The sequence below is a fragment of the Sebastes fasciatus genome, chromosome 18 (genome assembly GCF_043250625.1).
Source record: "Sebastes fasciatus isolate fSebFas1 chromosome 18, fSebFas1.pri, whole genome shotgun sequence".
NCBI lineage: Eukaryota > Metazoa > Chordata > Actinopteri > Perciformes > Sebastidae > Sebastes > Sebastes fasciatus.
The window spans coordinates 17,869,155-17,885,608 of record NC_133812.1 but is presented as its reverse complement, the minus strand read 5'-3'; the positions used below and the strand labels follow the sequence as shown (position 1 = coordinate 17,885,608).

Genomic DNA, 16,454 nt, shown 5'->3' with positions numbered 1-16,454 from the left:
AACCAGCACCACACTGCGCGAGCCTCCAATCCTTTCACTGCACTTCCTCTTTCTCCCAGTATTCTAGAGCAGGTGGTTTGTGAGCCGGCTCTGCCTCCTGCAGTGCCCATTTCCACACATAATGATCCCCTTCCTGCTGTCCTGTGGGCTGCCTCTGCCAGCCATAATGTCCTGGTGCAGCTTCCTGTTGCCAGGGACCTGCCTAATTGGTCACTTTGTTTGTGCAGGACCCCCGTCCCCTAAGCCCAGCAGACAACAGTGACACCAATTGTCAAGCTTCTCTACAGGAACTAAGCCTGTCTTTATCATCGCTGTCTCCCTTGTGACAGCTTACCCATATTTCAAATATGGGTGTTGGTTTATTGCTGCATGTTGCAGCAGTGCGAAATTTGACATCCTGTCTCTGCCAGCTTGCTCTATGTCATTTATCAGTAACTCAGAAGTTTCAGCCTGGCTTCAGTCTCCATGTTAAAGTGAAAATAACTACATATACAGTATACTGTATGTGTATGCATGACGCAAGTTCTATAAGAGTTTTCAGAAAGACTTTAAAAGTTTTGAAAAGATTTGTGTAAGAAAGTAAAGACTGCAGAACGTTATAAAAAAGAAGGCGAGAGCGACTGGTTGGATGAGATAAAGAAGAAGTGAAATAAACATTCCTTTAATTGACAGCGGTTGAGTTTAGAAAGTTTAATTCACGTCTCTTTTATCATTTGCGCCTTTCATTTTAGCAAAAATATATGAAAAGGTTGAACTCCACACAAATCCCGTACTTAAAGAAAAGAACTCTCCAAACTTGTGCTTCAAATCACACAAGGAGCTTAGGCTGGTTAATCACAAAAAAAACGTTTTCTCCGCAGCGTATGTGGAAGGCTACTGGCTTGGTACATTATTCCTTTTATGTGAAAAGAGGTGAAAGCGTCATTATGTGTAGCTTTCATTAGCTGTCCGTTCAGCCCAGGCCTTGGTCAGGAAATAGTATAATTACTGTCATTTCTTAGAAAGAAAGAGCTTCTTCTTCGTAACCTCTGGTATTATACTGTACATGCAGTGATAATAGCATTTTGAATATTTTCTGAATACTCATTGATTGTCTCCTGTGGTGAAATTCAAGGATGTCTTATGTAAAACCTGAGACGTTTTAGTGTGCCAGCTTGCTCTCCAGAGCGTATTTGATTAACTTACTCATTATAGTCAGGGATTATGCACTCAGTTATGGTCTGGCCCTGATAAGAGTCTGTGAACCAAGTTTATAGCAAGTCATTGCTTATTTTAAAAGGCGCCAAGAGTTCCTGTCTGGATGTCACTGATTGAGGTGTGGCTTAAAGTACAGCTCATAGAGGTCAATACATTGTTCTGTCCCTTGAAGCAGGTAAACACGTAAAGCAAATAAGGAACAACTCATTGGTATGAGGGATGTGCAGGAAGTTGCACCTACCTAAATTACATTACCTGGCTTTTGGTTTGTCTAATTGTTTTATGCCCTTTTTTTGGCAAATGGAAATACAGTATATAACTTAAATGATAATTCCATTGTATTACAATCTGGATCTTATTTTTGTAGTTTAGGCCAGGGGTTCCCAAACTTTTTCCATTTCAAGGACTCCTAAACTGACACAAATTAGACCATAGACCCGCATTTGATAAGATTTTGTCTCAGTGTCTTTCACCGTTGGATTTGTTGTAGCCATGTCACCATGTTCCCAGATCTCAGCAATGACTATAGCAAGTAACATGTTGTCATAACCGATAGAAACAATGGACAAAGCTGCAAAAATAAGACCCAAGTTGTAATAAAAGGAAAATGTATTTTAAAGAAACAGTGTTTAGCATTTAAGGGGATCTATTGGCAGAAATAGAACATCATATTAGTGTTTTCTTTAGTGTATAATCACCTGAAAATAAGAATCGTCGTGTTTTCGTTACTTTGAGCCGTTTATATCTACATACGAAGTGGGTCCTCTTTGCGTAACGGGCCGCCATGTTTCTACACTAGCCCAGAACGGACAAACCAAACACTGGCTCTAGATAGAACCATTCGTGTTTAAGCGTCGGCCACCGTAGTTCTCCTACACGCTTGGCATACGGGAGAAGTGTCAGTTGGTTGCAATCTGCCATCTCATCGCTAGATGCCGCCATATCCTGCACACTGCACCTTTAAATCTATAGTATATATTATTATAAGTAAGAGAAGACCATTTCTCTATAATATATTTGCTCTTATAGTCCATATATATTCTCTCTAAGGTTATATAACGGCATGATGTTAACGTCACAGAGTGACAGTCTCAGCACTGCTGGATATTTGGACTGAATCCATGAATAAAAATGTCAAAATAGAGTCAGCAGTAGATAGAAAGCCACACGTGGAGTCACCATGCCACTAAACTTTCTCAGCCAAACTTTATTTCGAGCTGTCAAACTGGCTCTGGAAATTACAGTCACTCTAGCAATGGAAAGGATTTTTAAATACGTTTTTTGTGCTTGTGTGATTGTCAGGTTTTAGTCTTCGAGGCTCAGGTTGTGTTTCAGCATGAAGGCGCGACAGCTGGGCTTTGGCAAGACCTGCCACCCCCTTTCAGATCACCGAGATAGCTCATAAAGAGATTGACACGTACACACATACAGATACACATGCAGCAGCCGTTTCTCCTCCTCTCCCTCCATATCTTTCCATCTGTCTGCCAGGCTCCTTCTCTTCTCTGCTCCCTCCATCTCCTCACAGCCTCCCCTTATTCCAGTTATCAGATAGTAGAGACTGACATGTCTGTGTTCCACCGGGGATTGTAGAGCTCACAGCGTAGCAGACCCACAATAGCTGAAGTTCTTATATATCACGGCAGCTACCGCAATCTTTGTTTAGATTAGATTCTTTGGAAGCTGTCGTTTCTATTTTAATTTACAGTAAGCTGACTTTTCTGTCACTAGTGCATTTGTTACCACCCAATGCTGTTAAATGTCCTGTGACCTTTATTCTTGAAAGAAGAGAATTAAACGCTGTAAACTAAAAGTAAATTGACTCACCCATTCTTCTGTAATCTGTAAATGAAGAATATCCATTTTTCCTTTTTTAAATATTTTGTTATTTTTTTTATTATTATTATTTCACATAACTAAATGAGGCTGTAGCTAAACTCCTGCTAAAGGTAACTAGCTTTAGCAGAGCAGTAACTGCTATGTCAGTTTTTGAAATCACATGTTTAAATGTATTCAATTAAAGAAAAAGTGTATAACATGTTGGGGGATCTATTGGGAGAAATGCAATATAATATAAATAAGTATGTTTTCTTTCATGTATAATTAAATGAAAATAAGAATTGTTGTGTTTTCGTTACCTTAGAATGAGCCGTTTATGTCTACATAGCAAGCGGGTCCTCTTTTAATGGAGCCGGCCGCCATGTTTCTACAGTAGCCCAGAACGGACAAACCATTTTGTTAACTTTTCCTGCTTGGAACGGAGTCGCTAACGTTACTAGCTCCGGAGTTAACCCCCGTCACTCCAATCAACCACCGGGAAACTAAACATGGAAAACCTTGCGGCATTTATTTCTGCACAAACTGCAACTTCCACTATACATTCACTTGATAATCTCAGAGATAAACTAACTCTGTCTTCTGCTCCACTAGCTCACACACATTCGTCGCCGCTCTCTCTCTTGCTTCACCACTCACTTCCCTCGCACACACACACTCTACACACTTCTCACTCTGCTTACAACAACTGGCCCTAGATAGAGCCATTCGCGTTTAGACGACGGCCATGAGACAAGTTGCAATCTGCAATCTCACCACTAGATTTCGCCAGATCTTAAACACTGCACCTTTAAAGATTAATTCATCACTGATTTCAGTATACTGTTGTTGGAAAACAGAGAAACATTTAATTCTTTCAATTATGGACTGTAAATAATCAGAAGAGATAGATTAGAACGGTGAGAGAAAATATTTTTTTAGATACTGTTTCCCATTATCTGCATTTGTTTTTACTGTAGGTCTTGTGTAGTTTAAAAACAAGGTATAAAATGCAAATGTTCTTTCTGCTATGCAGTTTGTTGGCCAGCCTGAAAACTTGCTCACTGCTTCTGCAATTATTGTTCTCTGCTTTTGTAGAGCAGTACTGTGCTATATGGTAATTTCTAAGCATCCTTTCCAAGTTATTTCCAAACATGCGTCTAAGTAATTTGCCATAATTCTTTTAAACTGCAAAATATTCAGTTGTACATCATTCATGTGCTGAAAAAAGTCCTCCCTCCTCAACTGAGCAGAAGGTGAATTGAGCTGACTAACAGGGAATAGATGTCTGGGCTCCTCACTCATCACATAACTCTGTACTCATTTCCTCCACAGGGATGATGAGCATGCCCTGATCCTGCAGTACTGTCAGACGCTGGGAGGGGAGGGCTCCCCCTGCAGTCAGCCCCAGAGTCCTGCCCAGATCCTACAGGCCGTGGAGAGGGAGGAGCGAGGCGAGCTGGAGCGGATCATAGCTCGTCTGGAGGAGGAGCAGAGGTAAGGCAATAGAAAAAAGAATTCAGTGTGAAAAGAGACCCAAAATATAAGGAAAAAATGGGCAGTCCTGTCTCAGTAAGGTTTGAAGTTATTAATATCAAAAGTATTGAAATGTCTGTTTTCTTGGAACTGCATTTTTCAAAATCAGTGATTATCCTTTTCTTTTCTTTGTCGCTCTTATGTCTGCTCAGTTTCTTGGGGTCATTTGAGTCCATGTGCTCATCGTCACACTCAATGTGCAGAAAGCATAAACATCCACACACTTCCCCGAACCCGGTCGGTCTCACACGCCAAGTCCTTCCCCGGTTTGATTAGTAAATGGAGGTGGCTTACAGACAGACTCACTCTACGATCTATTGTTGTAGTGGTGCTTTTGCGCAGCCAGTGGCTCGACTGGAGTGATTTAACACTGATTACACACATACACAGGCACTCTGGGAGAGCGTGGAGGAAAGGGGGGAGCTTTACTGCCTGGCTCATAAATGCCAACTTAAGTAAAGCACGGCAGCTTATGGTTCTGCACCGAGAGAGAGGGTGAGGTGGGAGTGAAGCGAGAGATTTGGCGGGGGGTCCTTTATGTTTGTCTATCCAATAGGATTTCACTGAGAAAGTATTTTTGTGTGGCACCCCGCTGCGGGGGTTCAAAAAGGAGCTTTTCAGTGCTGTGTTTGAGTCTTTTAGTGATAATAATAATACCCATATTTGTTAGTTTGTAATAATTATTTAATCATACAAAGTATCACACAAGAGAGAAGCCTTCCAGGGCTAGCTGTTGCAGCATGACACAAAGGCACAGCATTGGTGTACATTAATCATGGCACAGATATGTAATAATAACATTAAAGCCCAGCTCTCAGGGACATAAGTCCTCTGATCTATTTATACAAGGCTCCCAGGAGTACAACACTGTCAAGTCAATGCTTACACATGGCTACAAGTCTTACCAGTAAACAAGCATGTAAAATATTCACAACATTATAAGAGGATCCTTAGATAGTATAATAAATAAAGAAACACACATGTTTATGCATATATACCGTATGAGGGCTGTCAATCGATTAAAATATTTAATGGCGATTAATCTCATGATTGTCCATAGTGTTCAAAATGTACCTTAAAGGGAGATTTGTCAAGTATTTAATACTCTTATCAACATGGGATCGGGCAAATATGCTTGCTTTATGCAAACATATGTATATATTTGTTTTTGCAAATCAATTAACAATACAAAACAATGACAAATATTGTCCAGAAACCCTCACAGGTACTGCATTTAGCATAAAAAATATGCTCAAATCATAAAATGGCAAACTGCAGCCCAACAGGCAACAACAGCTGTCAGTGTGTCAGTGTGCTGACTTGAGTATGACTTGCCCCAAACTGCATGTGATTATCATAAAGTGGGCATGTCTGTAAAGGGGAGACTCGTGGGTACCCATAGAACCCATTTTCTCACCAAAATTTACCGTACGTTTGGAGCGTTATTTATACAGTATATATGAATGCTTGTGTATTTATAAGTAACATTTTAAATGCAGGACTTTTACTTGTAATGGAATATTTTTGCAATGTGGTATTGCTACTTTGGGTGTGACAGATCTGTGTTTTGTTTCTAACCCTTCTTTCCCAGGAGCCTGCAGAGGGAGTACGAGCAGCTAAAGGAGCAGCATGGCCAGCGAGGGGCCCCTGCAGGAAGCCCCTGGGATTCGGAGGGTTCTTTTGCCCATCCCGATGAGGCCGATCTTCTAGCCGAGGCCAAGCTGCTACGACAACACAAGGGCCGACTGGAGGCCCGCATGCACATCCTGGAGGAACACAACAAACAGCTGGAATCTCAGCTCCACCGCCTCCGACAGCTATTGCACCAGGTGACTAAACACTTACACCAATTTGTTGGACGGTTTGAACCCAAGAAGCCACAGGTCATGGCTGAGAGGAGACAGAGAGATATATTCATAGATTCAGATGTTACAAAGAAAGTCAGCCCTCAGGATTGAGTTGTTTGCTGTTGTCGACTTATTTGAAATTGATTCAAACTGCAGCTGTGAAGAGGCCATTTGCAGAAAGATTGGCTGTAGTTTTGGTGCTTAGCAGACAGAAACAACATTATGGATGTTGTAAGTGGTCAACTAATGGAAATGGACTTCAAACTTGAAGTAGCTTAATCACAATTACGTGATATAAAAGTAAGTTAAAAGCATTTGTCAGCTTTAAAAAGCTTGGTATGTGAGCTTTGAAAGTACCATGAGACAACTACCATTTTTTCCCCAATACACTAATCTTTGACGCAGAGTTTGCACTGGTGATTTAGTCATGGGTTTGGTCATGTTCTTCTGAAATGAGTGAAATGAAATACATTTCTTCAAGAGGAATTATGATTTTTACAGCCATGAAGTCGTCTTTTAGTTCATTAGGCTCGTTGTTGGGCAGCATCAGGGCAGTAATCACAGTTCACAGACTTACTCACACACACCAGCTGGCAGAGCTGTTCCAGTGCAACTCATAAAATACAGAAACTCACTTAAAAAGTGCAACGCTGATACAAAATCCCTCCAATAAGTAAAGGATTCTCTCATTCAAATAAATCATCAACATACTGTAAATATGTACTTGTGCACCTACTAACCTCCACATAGATGTCCTTACACGTTTGTATGTAAATGTGCGACCCCTTTCAGTTTTTATCCTTAGTTTGTTATGCCTGTGAATAACAAAACCTTCTCATCAATGCTCAGATTAGATCCTAATCACATCATTATCATTCCATCCAGGAGTCCCACATTGGTCTCCAGTCTCTCTATCAATGGCTTCCAGATTTGTTTATGCCTGGCCTAATTGCTCGCTGAGGTTGGATTGTTTGTGCCAAGTGAGAAATGCGCAATTCTCAAGCCAAACAAACAGCAATCCCGACAAATCAGACTGAGCAAACACGGGAGCAGGTATTGGCTCCGTGGTATCTGTGGAAGCAGTACTATAATAACTCACAAGTATGGCCCGAAGAACGCAGCTGATGTGACTCTGCAGATTTTTAATGGATGAAGATTAACATTTTGACAGAATAAAGGGGTTTGTGCACCCATCCTTCACCATATTGGAGATTTCCCTCGTAGATGTGTCGTAGAAACACTCCTTCAAGTCAAAGTGTTGAAGCTTGAAAAGTGAAAGTACTCATTAGGCAGCAGAATGGCCCCTGCCAGCGTTATATTACCATGTATTATATTATTGGATTCTTATTACTGACATGTTAACACTTAAAGGAGTGCTTCACCCACAAAGTGACCATTTGTATATCAATTACTCATCCTGTGTTACCTTAAATTCTTCAAGAAAGCGTTGTTTTCTCGCATGCCTTCATGGTAAATGAAGATTTAAAAAACTGAGAAGTAAATGGGGGGCGTTTAAATGTGGCCCCCATTCACTTCACTATATCAAGACTTTTCCCCCTCATTTGATTCTTCGTTCACAGTGGAGGCATGCGAGAAAAACAAGGTTTTCTACAAGAATTCAAGGTAACACGGGATGAATAATTGATATACAAATGGTCATTTTGTGGGTGAAGTATTCCTTTAGAGTTTTATTGTTGTAGCTGGTCGATGTTAAACTTATTTTAACTAATTCACTGTTACTTAGAATAATTTATACAAACGTTTCAATACATAAATCATGGGTTTTCTATATACATTCTTAATCTGAAAAGTAGCAATAACTGTCAAATACATGTAGTGTAGTAAAGTGTGAATTAAAATAAAGTAGAAATGTTTAAGCAAGTACTTTAAAACTGTACTGAAGCACAATTCCTACTTAGTGTATGTTGTGCCAGTCATTATGGAGTTATAAACACTAAACTGTACAATTCTGTCTATAAGGTACTGTTTCCCTGTGTGCACTGAGTTTAGCACCAATGTCATCACCCCCTGTGTTTACTTTGTTCATGAAGTGATTCTGATGCTGATTCTGAAAGACAAAAAATGCAAACATTAACGGCACGCACAACTACCTGCATACACAAAATCACCCCCACGCTAAATAAGAACTTCTGCTTTCTGACATTTAAGTCCCTGGAGTCCTGATGATATGTCAACATGTCTTTCCGTCAGCTGCAGCATTACTGCCAAGCTGCAGAATAATAAACCCAGCCAGCTTGATGGCACGCACTGAATCCCCACTCCTGAAGGCTGACCAAAGCCCTGACCTTCGCTATTCTCAGACGAGCCTCGAGACAGTAGCTGCGCTCTAGAGACGTTTCCAACATGTTAGCCTTTACTAGCGCCGGGGGCACCGGGAGATGAAGGAGAAGAAGAAGAGGGCTGGTGAGGGAGGGGAGGGAGGCAACATTGATTTGGTTTCTTGCAGTTGCAAAGCTGAAGGGAATGTGGGTGTCTGCTGTAAATGTCACCAGACATCAAGTGTTTGCTTCTGTGCATCAGAGCAACGGAGCGTGTTCTCACCAATTGATCAACTGTCCACAGCACTTTAGTTGCACAATCCTAATCTCTAATTGATCGATTGAGATTCTGTTTTATGTTTTTCGACGTTACTGAGCTTTTTCCTGGGTCACTGTGTTCTGTTTTTGTTGGTTTGACAAATTGCTTTCATCAGACTTTTCTTTTTCAGCCATGACTTGAATTTTAATTTGAATCAATGGGATTACACATTATCACTTTATCTGTAAATCTGTGTGTACAGGCCTTTCATTGATACCCAGGCAACGTATCCTCATACAACGGTTCCTATGATAACGATGATGATGATGATGATGACGATTACGGAAAGTTATTCCTCATATTTTGTGCGTTTCCCTACGAATGTCCAGCAATATGTGACACACCTGTCAATATCCGCTCCAGTCTTTTCAAAATAAACTTCTGTCTTCACAGAAAACAACTTAGTTAGGTTTAGGCAACAATACTACTTAATTAGGCTTAGGAAAAGATCGACTTGGTTAGGTTTAGGCAACAAACTACTTAGTTAGGTTTAGGAAAAGATCGTGGTTTCAGTCAAAATAACTCCAGAACAGGCGTAACTTAAGTACGGACGTTACGTCAGAAATAAATCAATGTTATGGTTTCACAAAGGGTCCAAACATCGGACTCTTGGGTGTTTTTTTGACCCACCTACCAACCCCGACCTCGTCCCTACAAGGCATTTGTCGCTCTTCTTATTTCCTGGTTCACAATTACGTAGATTACATCCAAGTTGATTTCGTGGGATATATACAAATTACAGTGCATGACCTTTCGTAGGTATAGCTAAGAACAGTGTATGAGAACAGACTGACTCAGGACATTTTGGGGCACAACAGCTTTTCTGTATTCATAGTGGATTGCAGTGCGAACCAAAAGAACAGTGAGGCAATCTATCACAGACAAGGCCCTGTCCAAAACACAGTGAATATAAACATCGCTAGATTATTGCAGGTCATCTGCATTCACTGTCTGCCGCTGCAGCACCTGTGGCGGTTGCATTACTGTCAGTCACATCAGCCTCTGCTGAGATGGATTTCAAAATGTGTTAGAAAGGAAATCTGGGGGTATTACGGCAAGACAAATACATGTCCCTCAGTGGACAAACGTTCATATCATTGCTTTAGATGTGGACACAGCATTGTGTATTATTATGAACATGGGGATATCTGTTACATCTTGTGGCATGACTTTAATTTCAATCGTTCATGTTTGCAGTCCAGGAATTTCTATTGTTGCACTCAATATAATAACTGTATACGACAATTAGCTAGAACACTAAAAATCGATCTTTTCAAATGTCCTCTGAGGTCTTAGAATATGATTGATACTGTAGGATGTTGAACTGAAGTCGGGACATTGGCAGAGACGTATTTATGAGAAATGTTTTTGTACACACAACAGCCTCATTGTCCCGCCCTCTGGTATTCCCTTGTCTCCACTTGGCGCTGTGAAGCACGGCTAATTTTGAAGTTGTCAAGCGGATGCCGAGCGGAATAATTATGTTATAATAATGGAGTTTTCTTTCTTTTTTTGCTGTCTTCTCTCTCTTTCTGTCTCTTTCTCTTTCTCTCAGCCGGAAATGGACTCAAGGGTAAATGGAGTGTCCTCTCCAACTGTGCAAGATCGAGGGCCACTTACTGAAAATTCAGGTGAGACACTCGAACTAAAAAAGACTTCAGACACAAAAATTCACACTACCGCTGATATTGATGTGTGAAAACATCTGTCCTTGGAGTTCAATCACTGTGGCAGGAGCTACATTTTACAGCATTTTGCAGGTACACTGAATGTTTGAACACTGCTCTCATGCTGTTTCTTTGCAAATGGAAACTAGTTGCTCACTGTGGTATGGATCCATATTAAAGTGTCTGTGGTAACTGAAATTCAATGTCTATGTGTGTGTGTGTGTGTGTGTGTGTGTGTGTGTGTGTGTGTGTGTGTGTGTGTGTGTTCAGATGAGCTGCTGGACTCCCACCACAGCAGCTCTGACCTGGCAGATGTAATGGAGCAGATTAACAGCTCCTTCCCTGCATGCAGTCGTAAGTTTCCTCCTCCTCCTCCTCCTCCTCTTCTCTCCCACCGTGTCTTCGCAGCCTCTGAAGGCAGATTTGTGTTTTGCCACAAGGACGCTGGTCAGCAGAAAAGTAGTGCACGTCACTCCGTTTAACTGTTCGTACTTCATCCCTCGCAAGGAAAATTCATGTGTAGCATACCAAATGTGTGAATTAGGCTAGTTTGTACCCTCCTTGTACAGCGATACATCTTTTCCTCTATAAATCTGTCTATAAAAAGTTAGAAAATAGTGGAAAAATCATATTTCTTCTCAACAACAAATTCCTAAAATCCAACATGACCTTCAAATCACTTGTTTATTCCCACCAACAGTCCAAAACCCAAAGATATTCAGTTTCCTATCGTATATGACAAAGAAAAGCAGTAAATCCTCACAATTGAAAAGCTGGATGTAGAGAATGTTTGGCATTTTTGCTTGAAACATAACTGAGATGACAAATCAGTTATCAAAATTGTTGCTTACCCTAATCTAATTTTCTGTCAATTAATTGATTTAATGGACTAAACGTTTCAGCTCAAAAAAGTGTTTGTTTTTAAGGAGCAGTGTGTAGGATCCGGTGGTACCAACTGAAACTTCTCCCGTGTACCCATAGTGTAGGACAACTACGGTGGCTGAAGCGAAAGCTAGAATGGCTCTCTCTTGAGCCATTTGTTGTAAGAGTAGCGTAGGTCATTTGGAGCAGAGCCAGTGCATAGAGTGTGTGTGTACGAAGGAAGTGAGTGGTGAAGCAAGAGAGGGAGAGTGGCAGCGACAGGAGCGAGTAACGTTTTCGACTCCGGCCCGAGCAGGAAAAGTTAACAGTGTTTGGTTTGTCCGTTCTGGGCTACTGTAGAAACATGGCGGAGCAACATGGCGGACTCCTCGAAGAGGACCCGCTCCCTATGTAGATATGAAGGGCTCATTCTAAGCTAACGAAAACACAACGATTCTTATTATCAGGTGATTATACACTAATGAAAACTATTAATATTTTATTCCATTGCAGCCAATAAATCACTGTAAATGCTTCACACTGTTGCTTTAAGGTTAAATCTTCACTACTATTATCTTACATTTTATATGTTATTATTAAAACAATATTAAAGCCCCTGAACACCCCTCTTAATCTGGCTGATTAGACCTCTGCTCAGGACTGTGTGGACGTGCATCATAATTGAGTGACATCTTCCTGAGTCTCCTGTTAGCTTTGTCGAACCTGTTAGGGCGGGACATCTACCATTCTTATTGGTAGATGAAGATTTGTGACCTAGTAAATTCCCATCAAAGCTCCGGCCCACCTTTAACCTGAGCAGAGGTCTAATCAGCCAGAAAAAAATGAAAACTGTGTGGGTGTACGGAGGCATTAAATTCTCAGTTTGTGCACAATTCATTCAATTCATACAGCGGTTTCTTTTGCTTATCCATGTTCGTACTTCTTACATCTATGACGTCTTCTATGTGGTTCGCAATGCCAAGGCCGTATGATGCAGAAACGATATATGAAATAGAAACAGGAAATTGAAGCTGAGGAGAAACGGTGGTACTATCCTGATGCAATAATCTACAATTTAATCTCACCTCGTCCACCTTCTGATTGTCTCCTTTTTTTCCTCTCACTGCTTTTGTTGATCCTTCTGTCTTCTCCATCCTCTTTCCTCTGCTCTGCATCTGTCTTTTTTACCTCATACAATCATTCCACTTTTGCGTGGTGTATGTATGTATGTATGTATGTATTTGTGTTGTCATGTATAGATGATAGCAGCTGGAGCAGCTGTGCTCTTATCTGTAGTCATGAATTCAGAAGGTCTGGTCCTGTATTTCAATGCAGAGTGGTATAGTAAAAGTGTAATCATGCAGGTTCCTCTTTGTGGTTTTGATTCTGCTGAAATGCTTTCTCAAACACATTGATTTTAAATAAAGCCTTGAGTTTTTTTTTGATTATCATTTAAAGTTTCCCACCTCTGGGAATGTTAATCAAATGGAAAAATAAATGAAAAAGGTTCGAATAGCGAGTTAGAGCCCACTGACTTTAAATTGCATTCGAATTTTTAGAGTCAAAACTCCTATGAGGGCTTTAGTTAAAAATCCATTCTAATCTGGCAGAGTAGACGCTCCGGCATTATTAGCATTTGGTTCCTGCACAGCTCCGAGGCAGCACAGAGCCGAGTGTGTGCGTGAATATGTGGGAGGCAGATAATTTAGTGTAGACTTATAAAAACAGAGATGAACTGGGGGAATTCAAGTGTTAAACTCCTCTAAACTCCTTGTCTCTTTGCTTCCACAGCCTCGAGCCTCTCCTCAAGACCACAGGTAAGACGGTGTTCTTCCACACTCTTAGATGCACAATAGTTCTATAATAAATTAATCTGTATTTGCAGCCTCTTTGGAAGGTAGTTTCTGCTTCATTGTGTGTGTTATCACGCTTTTTGGGTAATTTGCAAAGGTGAGGGAACTTTGAGCAGAGCTACATTTTAGAGGCAATTACAGCTGCTGCTGCCACAAAAGTAGTCCCTTCCGTGTAGCCTTCACCTGCCTCAGCCCTCCACATTTGGTGGCGTGCGAGAAAGAGACGGCTAATGGATCTCTCCGGAGGGCCATTAGCTGCTCCTCTCACTCCCCCAGTCTGAGGCCTAGGTGCATTTTGTGACAGAGGTGTTGTGAATGCCGTTGCCAATGACCTCTTCCCGCTGTAATTTTTCACCCTGCTCTGGTCACCCCGCTCTGGTGCTCACACCATCCTTTACGTTCGCTCGCTGTTTTTTTTAAACTTCTTCACACACAGCTTACACGCCAGTTAAAGCGCTTATTTGCTATGAATCCATTCGTGGTGGCTGTTGCAAAACAGACACATACTTTCCCTTTGATTTTCTACTTCTCTCTTCAATGACCATTACACTTCAACTTGTGGCTTTCAGCGTTTTACACCTCTAAATTGAATTTAAGTTCATCATGACTCTCATAAAGCCCGCATTACACACTTTGTATTCAGTTAAGTACACTCAGGAAATGAAGTGAACCAAACTTCTCCTCAGTCTCCTTTTATTGGTATTAAGTTGAATCATCCTTTCACGTTTTCCTTTCTTTTCATTGTCCTTGGCAAACACCGTGCCATACACTTTCTGTTGGTTTTCACACAAAGGCACGGCTGAATAGGTTTGAGTGCCTAATTCCATTTCTGAGAAGACAGCTATGTTTCGTAAATTCTCCCCTGCATCATCCACGCCCACCTCCACACCGAGCTCTTAATGGACTGTAACTGGCTTGAGGGACTGCAGTCCATTTACCAGCTTTCAAACCCGATTACTTTGTTCGAACCTCTGATATTTCCACGCAGTGATGTCTTGATGGAGAGAAATGAGGCGGGTTTACCTGCAGCAATTGGACTATTAACGAAAAAGACAGGTGTACTAACTTTCAGTACTAGGAACCCAGGCGCTCACCTCTTGCACAATTTTGTTTTTAAAGTTGTCATTTTTGTTGTTCTGACATGATCAGAACCAGAATCAAGTTTATTTCGCCAAGTATATAGATACAAGGAATTGACTCTGGTTTTTATGCAGCTCTCTCAATGTACTTACACAGAATACAAATAACAGAACAGATAATACAATCATAATAATTTCATAAAAATCAAATGTCTTTATACAAGTCAAGTTTTCAGGAGTTGTAAACAATACAAATAGTGCAAAGAAATAATTACTGGCGGATATACAGTATGTGGACTAGAGATTATGTACATGTGGAGTGTCTATATACTATATGTACACTGAGTAGGATTTATATTTACAGTGACAGGTATGTACATATTATAATTTGTACATAAAGTGAGAGATGATATGTGTATATTACAGAAAAATGTGCATTAAAGACTGTAAATTATAATCTAAAAATGTGCATTAAAGACTTTAAATTATAACTTAAAAATGTGCATTAAAGACTGTAAGAATTATAGTCTCTAAGAGCAGCAGTGGATATTTGGTGTTACAGTGTTATTGACAGTGTGACTGATTATGTGTTCATCAGAGTGACAGCCTGAAGGGAAGAGAAACTGTTCTTGTGTCTGATGATTTCATGTTCTCTGTTTTGCAGGTGATGTGAGGACAGTTCCCACAGGACCATTCCCAAACAAACAATCCCCCACGATCCTAAATCCCAAAGACGCACAGGACCAGACAACTTAACTACTTTTACCACCTTGTCTTGTACTATGCAAACTGTACATTTTATGAACTGTAGATTGTACCTGAACTTGGTTCAACATTTGTCAGTGATTTATTTAGATATGCAGATGAGTATATGGACACGGGGCTTTGTATAGTAAAATATGCTTTGTTTTTTTGTTTTCCAGAGGGCGGTTTGAGATTTGTGTTTCGTTCTTGTTAAGTTCTGCCCCTCACTGGGAAACAAACTGTTACACTTGTTTTGTCATTCCACTGCTTTGTACCCTCCAGCCCCCAGTCGCAGTTATTTGTCAATGGAAGTAGCCACAGGTTTCCATGTTTGGGAGCATGCACAGTTCCTGAGTAATAACATCTAGTGGCCGAAAGGATTATTTTGAAGTCACTGTTTCAAGCGTCTGTTTTGTTTTGAAGATCTATCTTGTAGCATGCTCGATGTCAAGTTCCCCTTTAAAGCATTGATATGCCGGCAGACTTTGTGTCGACTGCGATTTGTTAATGTAAACTTTACCCCTTCTGTGCCTATACAGTTTGTCATTCCACGTGTGGAAGACAGAGATAAGAGTTGATAAATGAGAGTGGGATTGTGTATAAAGAGAGAAGTTTTGGAGATTTAAATCTAAAGTCGTTCTGAATTTGGGTTTGTAAGAGGCCCGCCGTCATTATGTAGAATAGTGTTTTTTTAAAAAGATCTATGTTCAGAAATCAGAGGAAAGCCATGATTGCCTTGCTACCTCAGACTCATAGACACAGTTTTGTTTTTGTGGTTTGTAAACTTGTTTAAAACAGTTGTGATCATTTACAGAACAAGAACAACCTGGTTTAGCATTCAAAGCTTTAGCTTACTGTATTGGTGTACACTGCAATGAGGAGATAGCAAGTAAAAAAAAAAAAGTTACTATTACTGTACCACAATGGGTCTGTGGCCTGCTGAAGCTAGCGGCGCGTTATGACAAGTTTTACTTTATCTGTTGTTGGTTTCTCCACTGGCCTTCGAGCACTGGTCCCTCACTGCGTTGTGTTGTTGTGCTATATGCTATCCTGTAAAACTTGTGAGACTGAACAACACTACTATAACCTCCTCTGACTGTAGACTAATGACGATGTTGGTGATGATTTTAATGATTCCAATCATGATGAACAGTACCATGGCAGAACTGTGTCGCTTCTCCTGAGGTATGTAAAATAGATTGACCACACTACGTATAATATGGCTACGTTTTATTCTAAATAAACTTTTTATAACAA

At 40.6% G+C, this 16,454-nt stretch overlaps 1 protein-coding gene across 4 annotated transcripts in view; it reads left to right on the top strand.

The window, feature by feature from the left end:
- The window catches only part of utrn (utrophin), a 192,038-nt gene extending 175,584 nt beyond the window's left edge, over positions 1–16,454 (top strand). For 2 of the 4 annotated variants that reach the window (XM_074616000.1, XM_074615999.1), the window contains 6 exons: positions 4,348–4,509; positions 6,140–6,377; positions 10,549–10,624; positions 10,931–11,014; positions 13,313–13,338; positions 15,118–16,454. In XM_074616000.1, coding sequence (XP_074472101.1) covers positions 4,348–4,509; positions 6,140–6,377; positions 10,549–10,624; positions 10,931–11,014; positions 13,313–13,338; positions 15,118–15,126 — 595 coding nt within the window. In that variant the 3' untranslated portion in view covers positions 15,127–16,454. Of the gene's footprint in view, positions 1–4,347; positions 4,510–6,139; positions 6,378–10,548; positions 10,625–10,930; positions 11,015–11,881; positions 12,109–13,312; positions 13,339–15,117 lie in introns of those variants that run through there. The other 2 variants (XM_074616001.1, XM_074615998.1) reach the window with 2 other exon arrangements.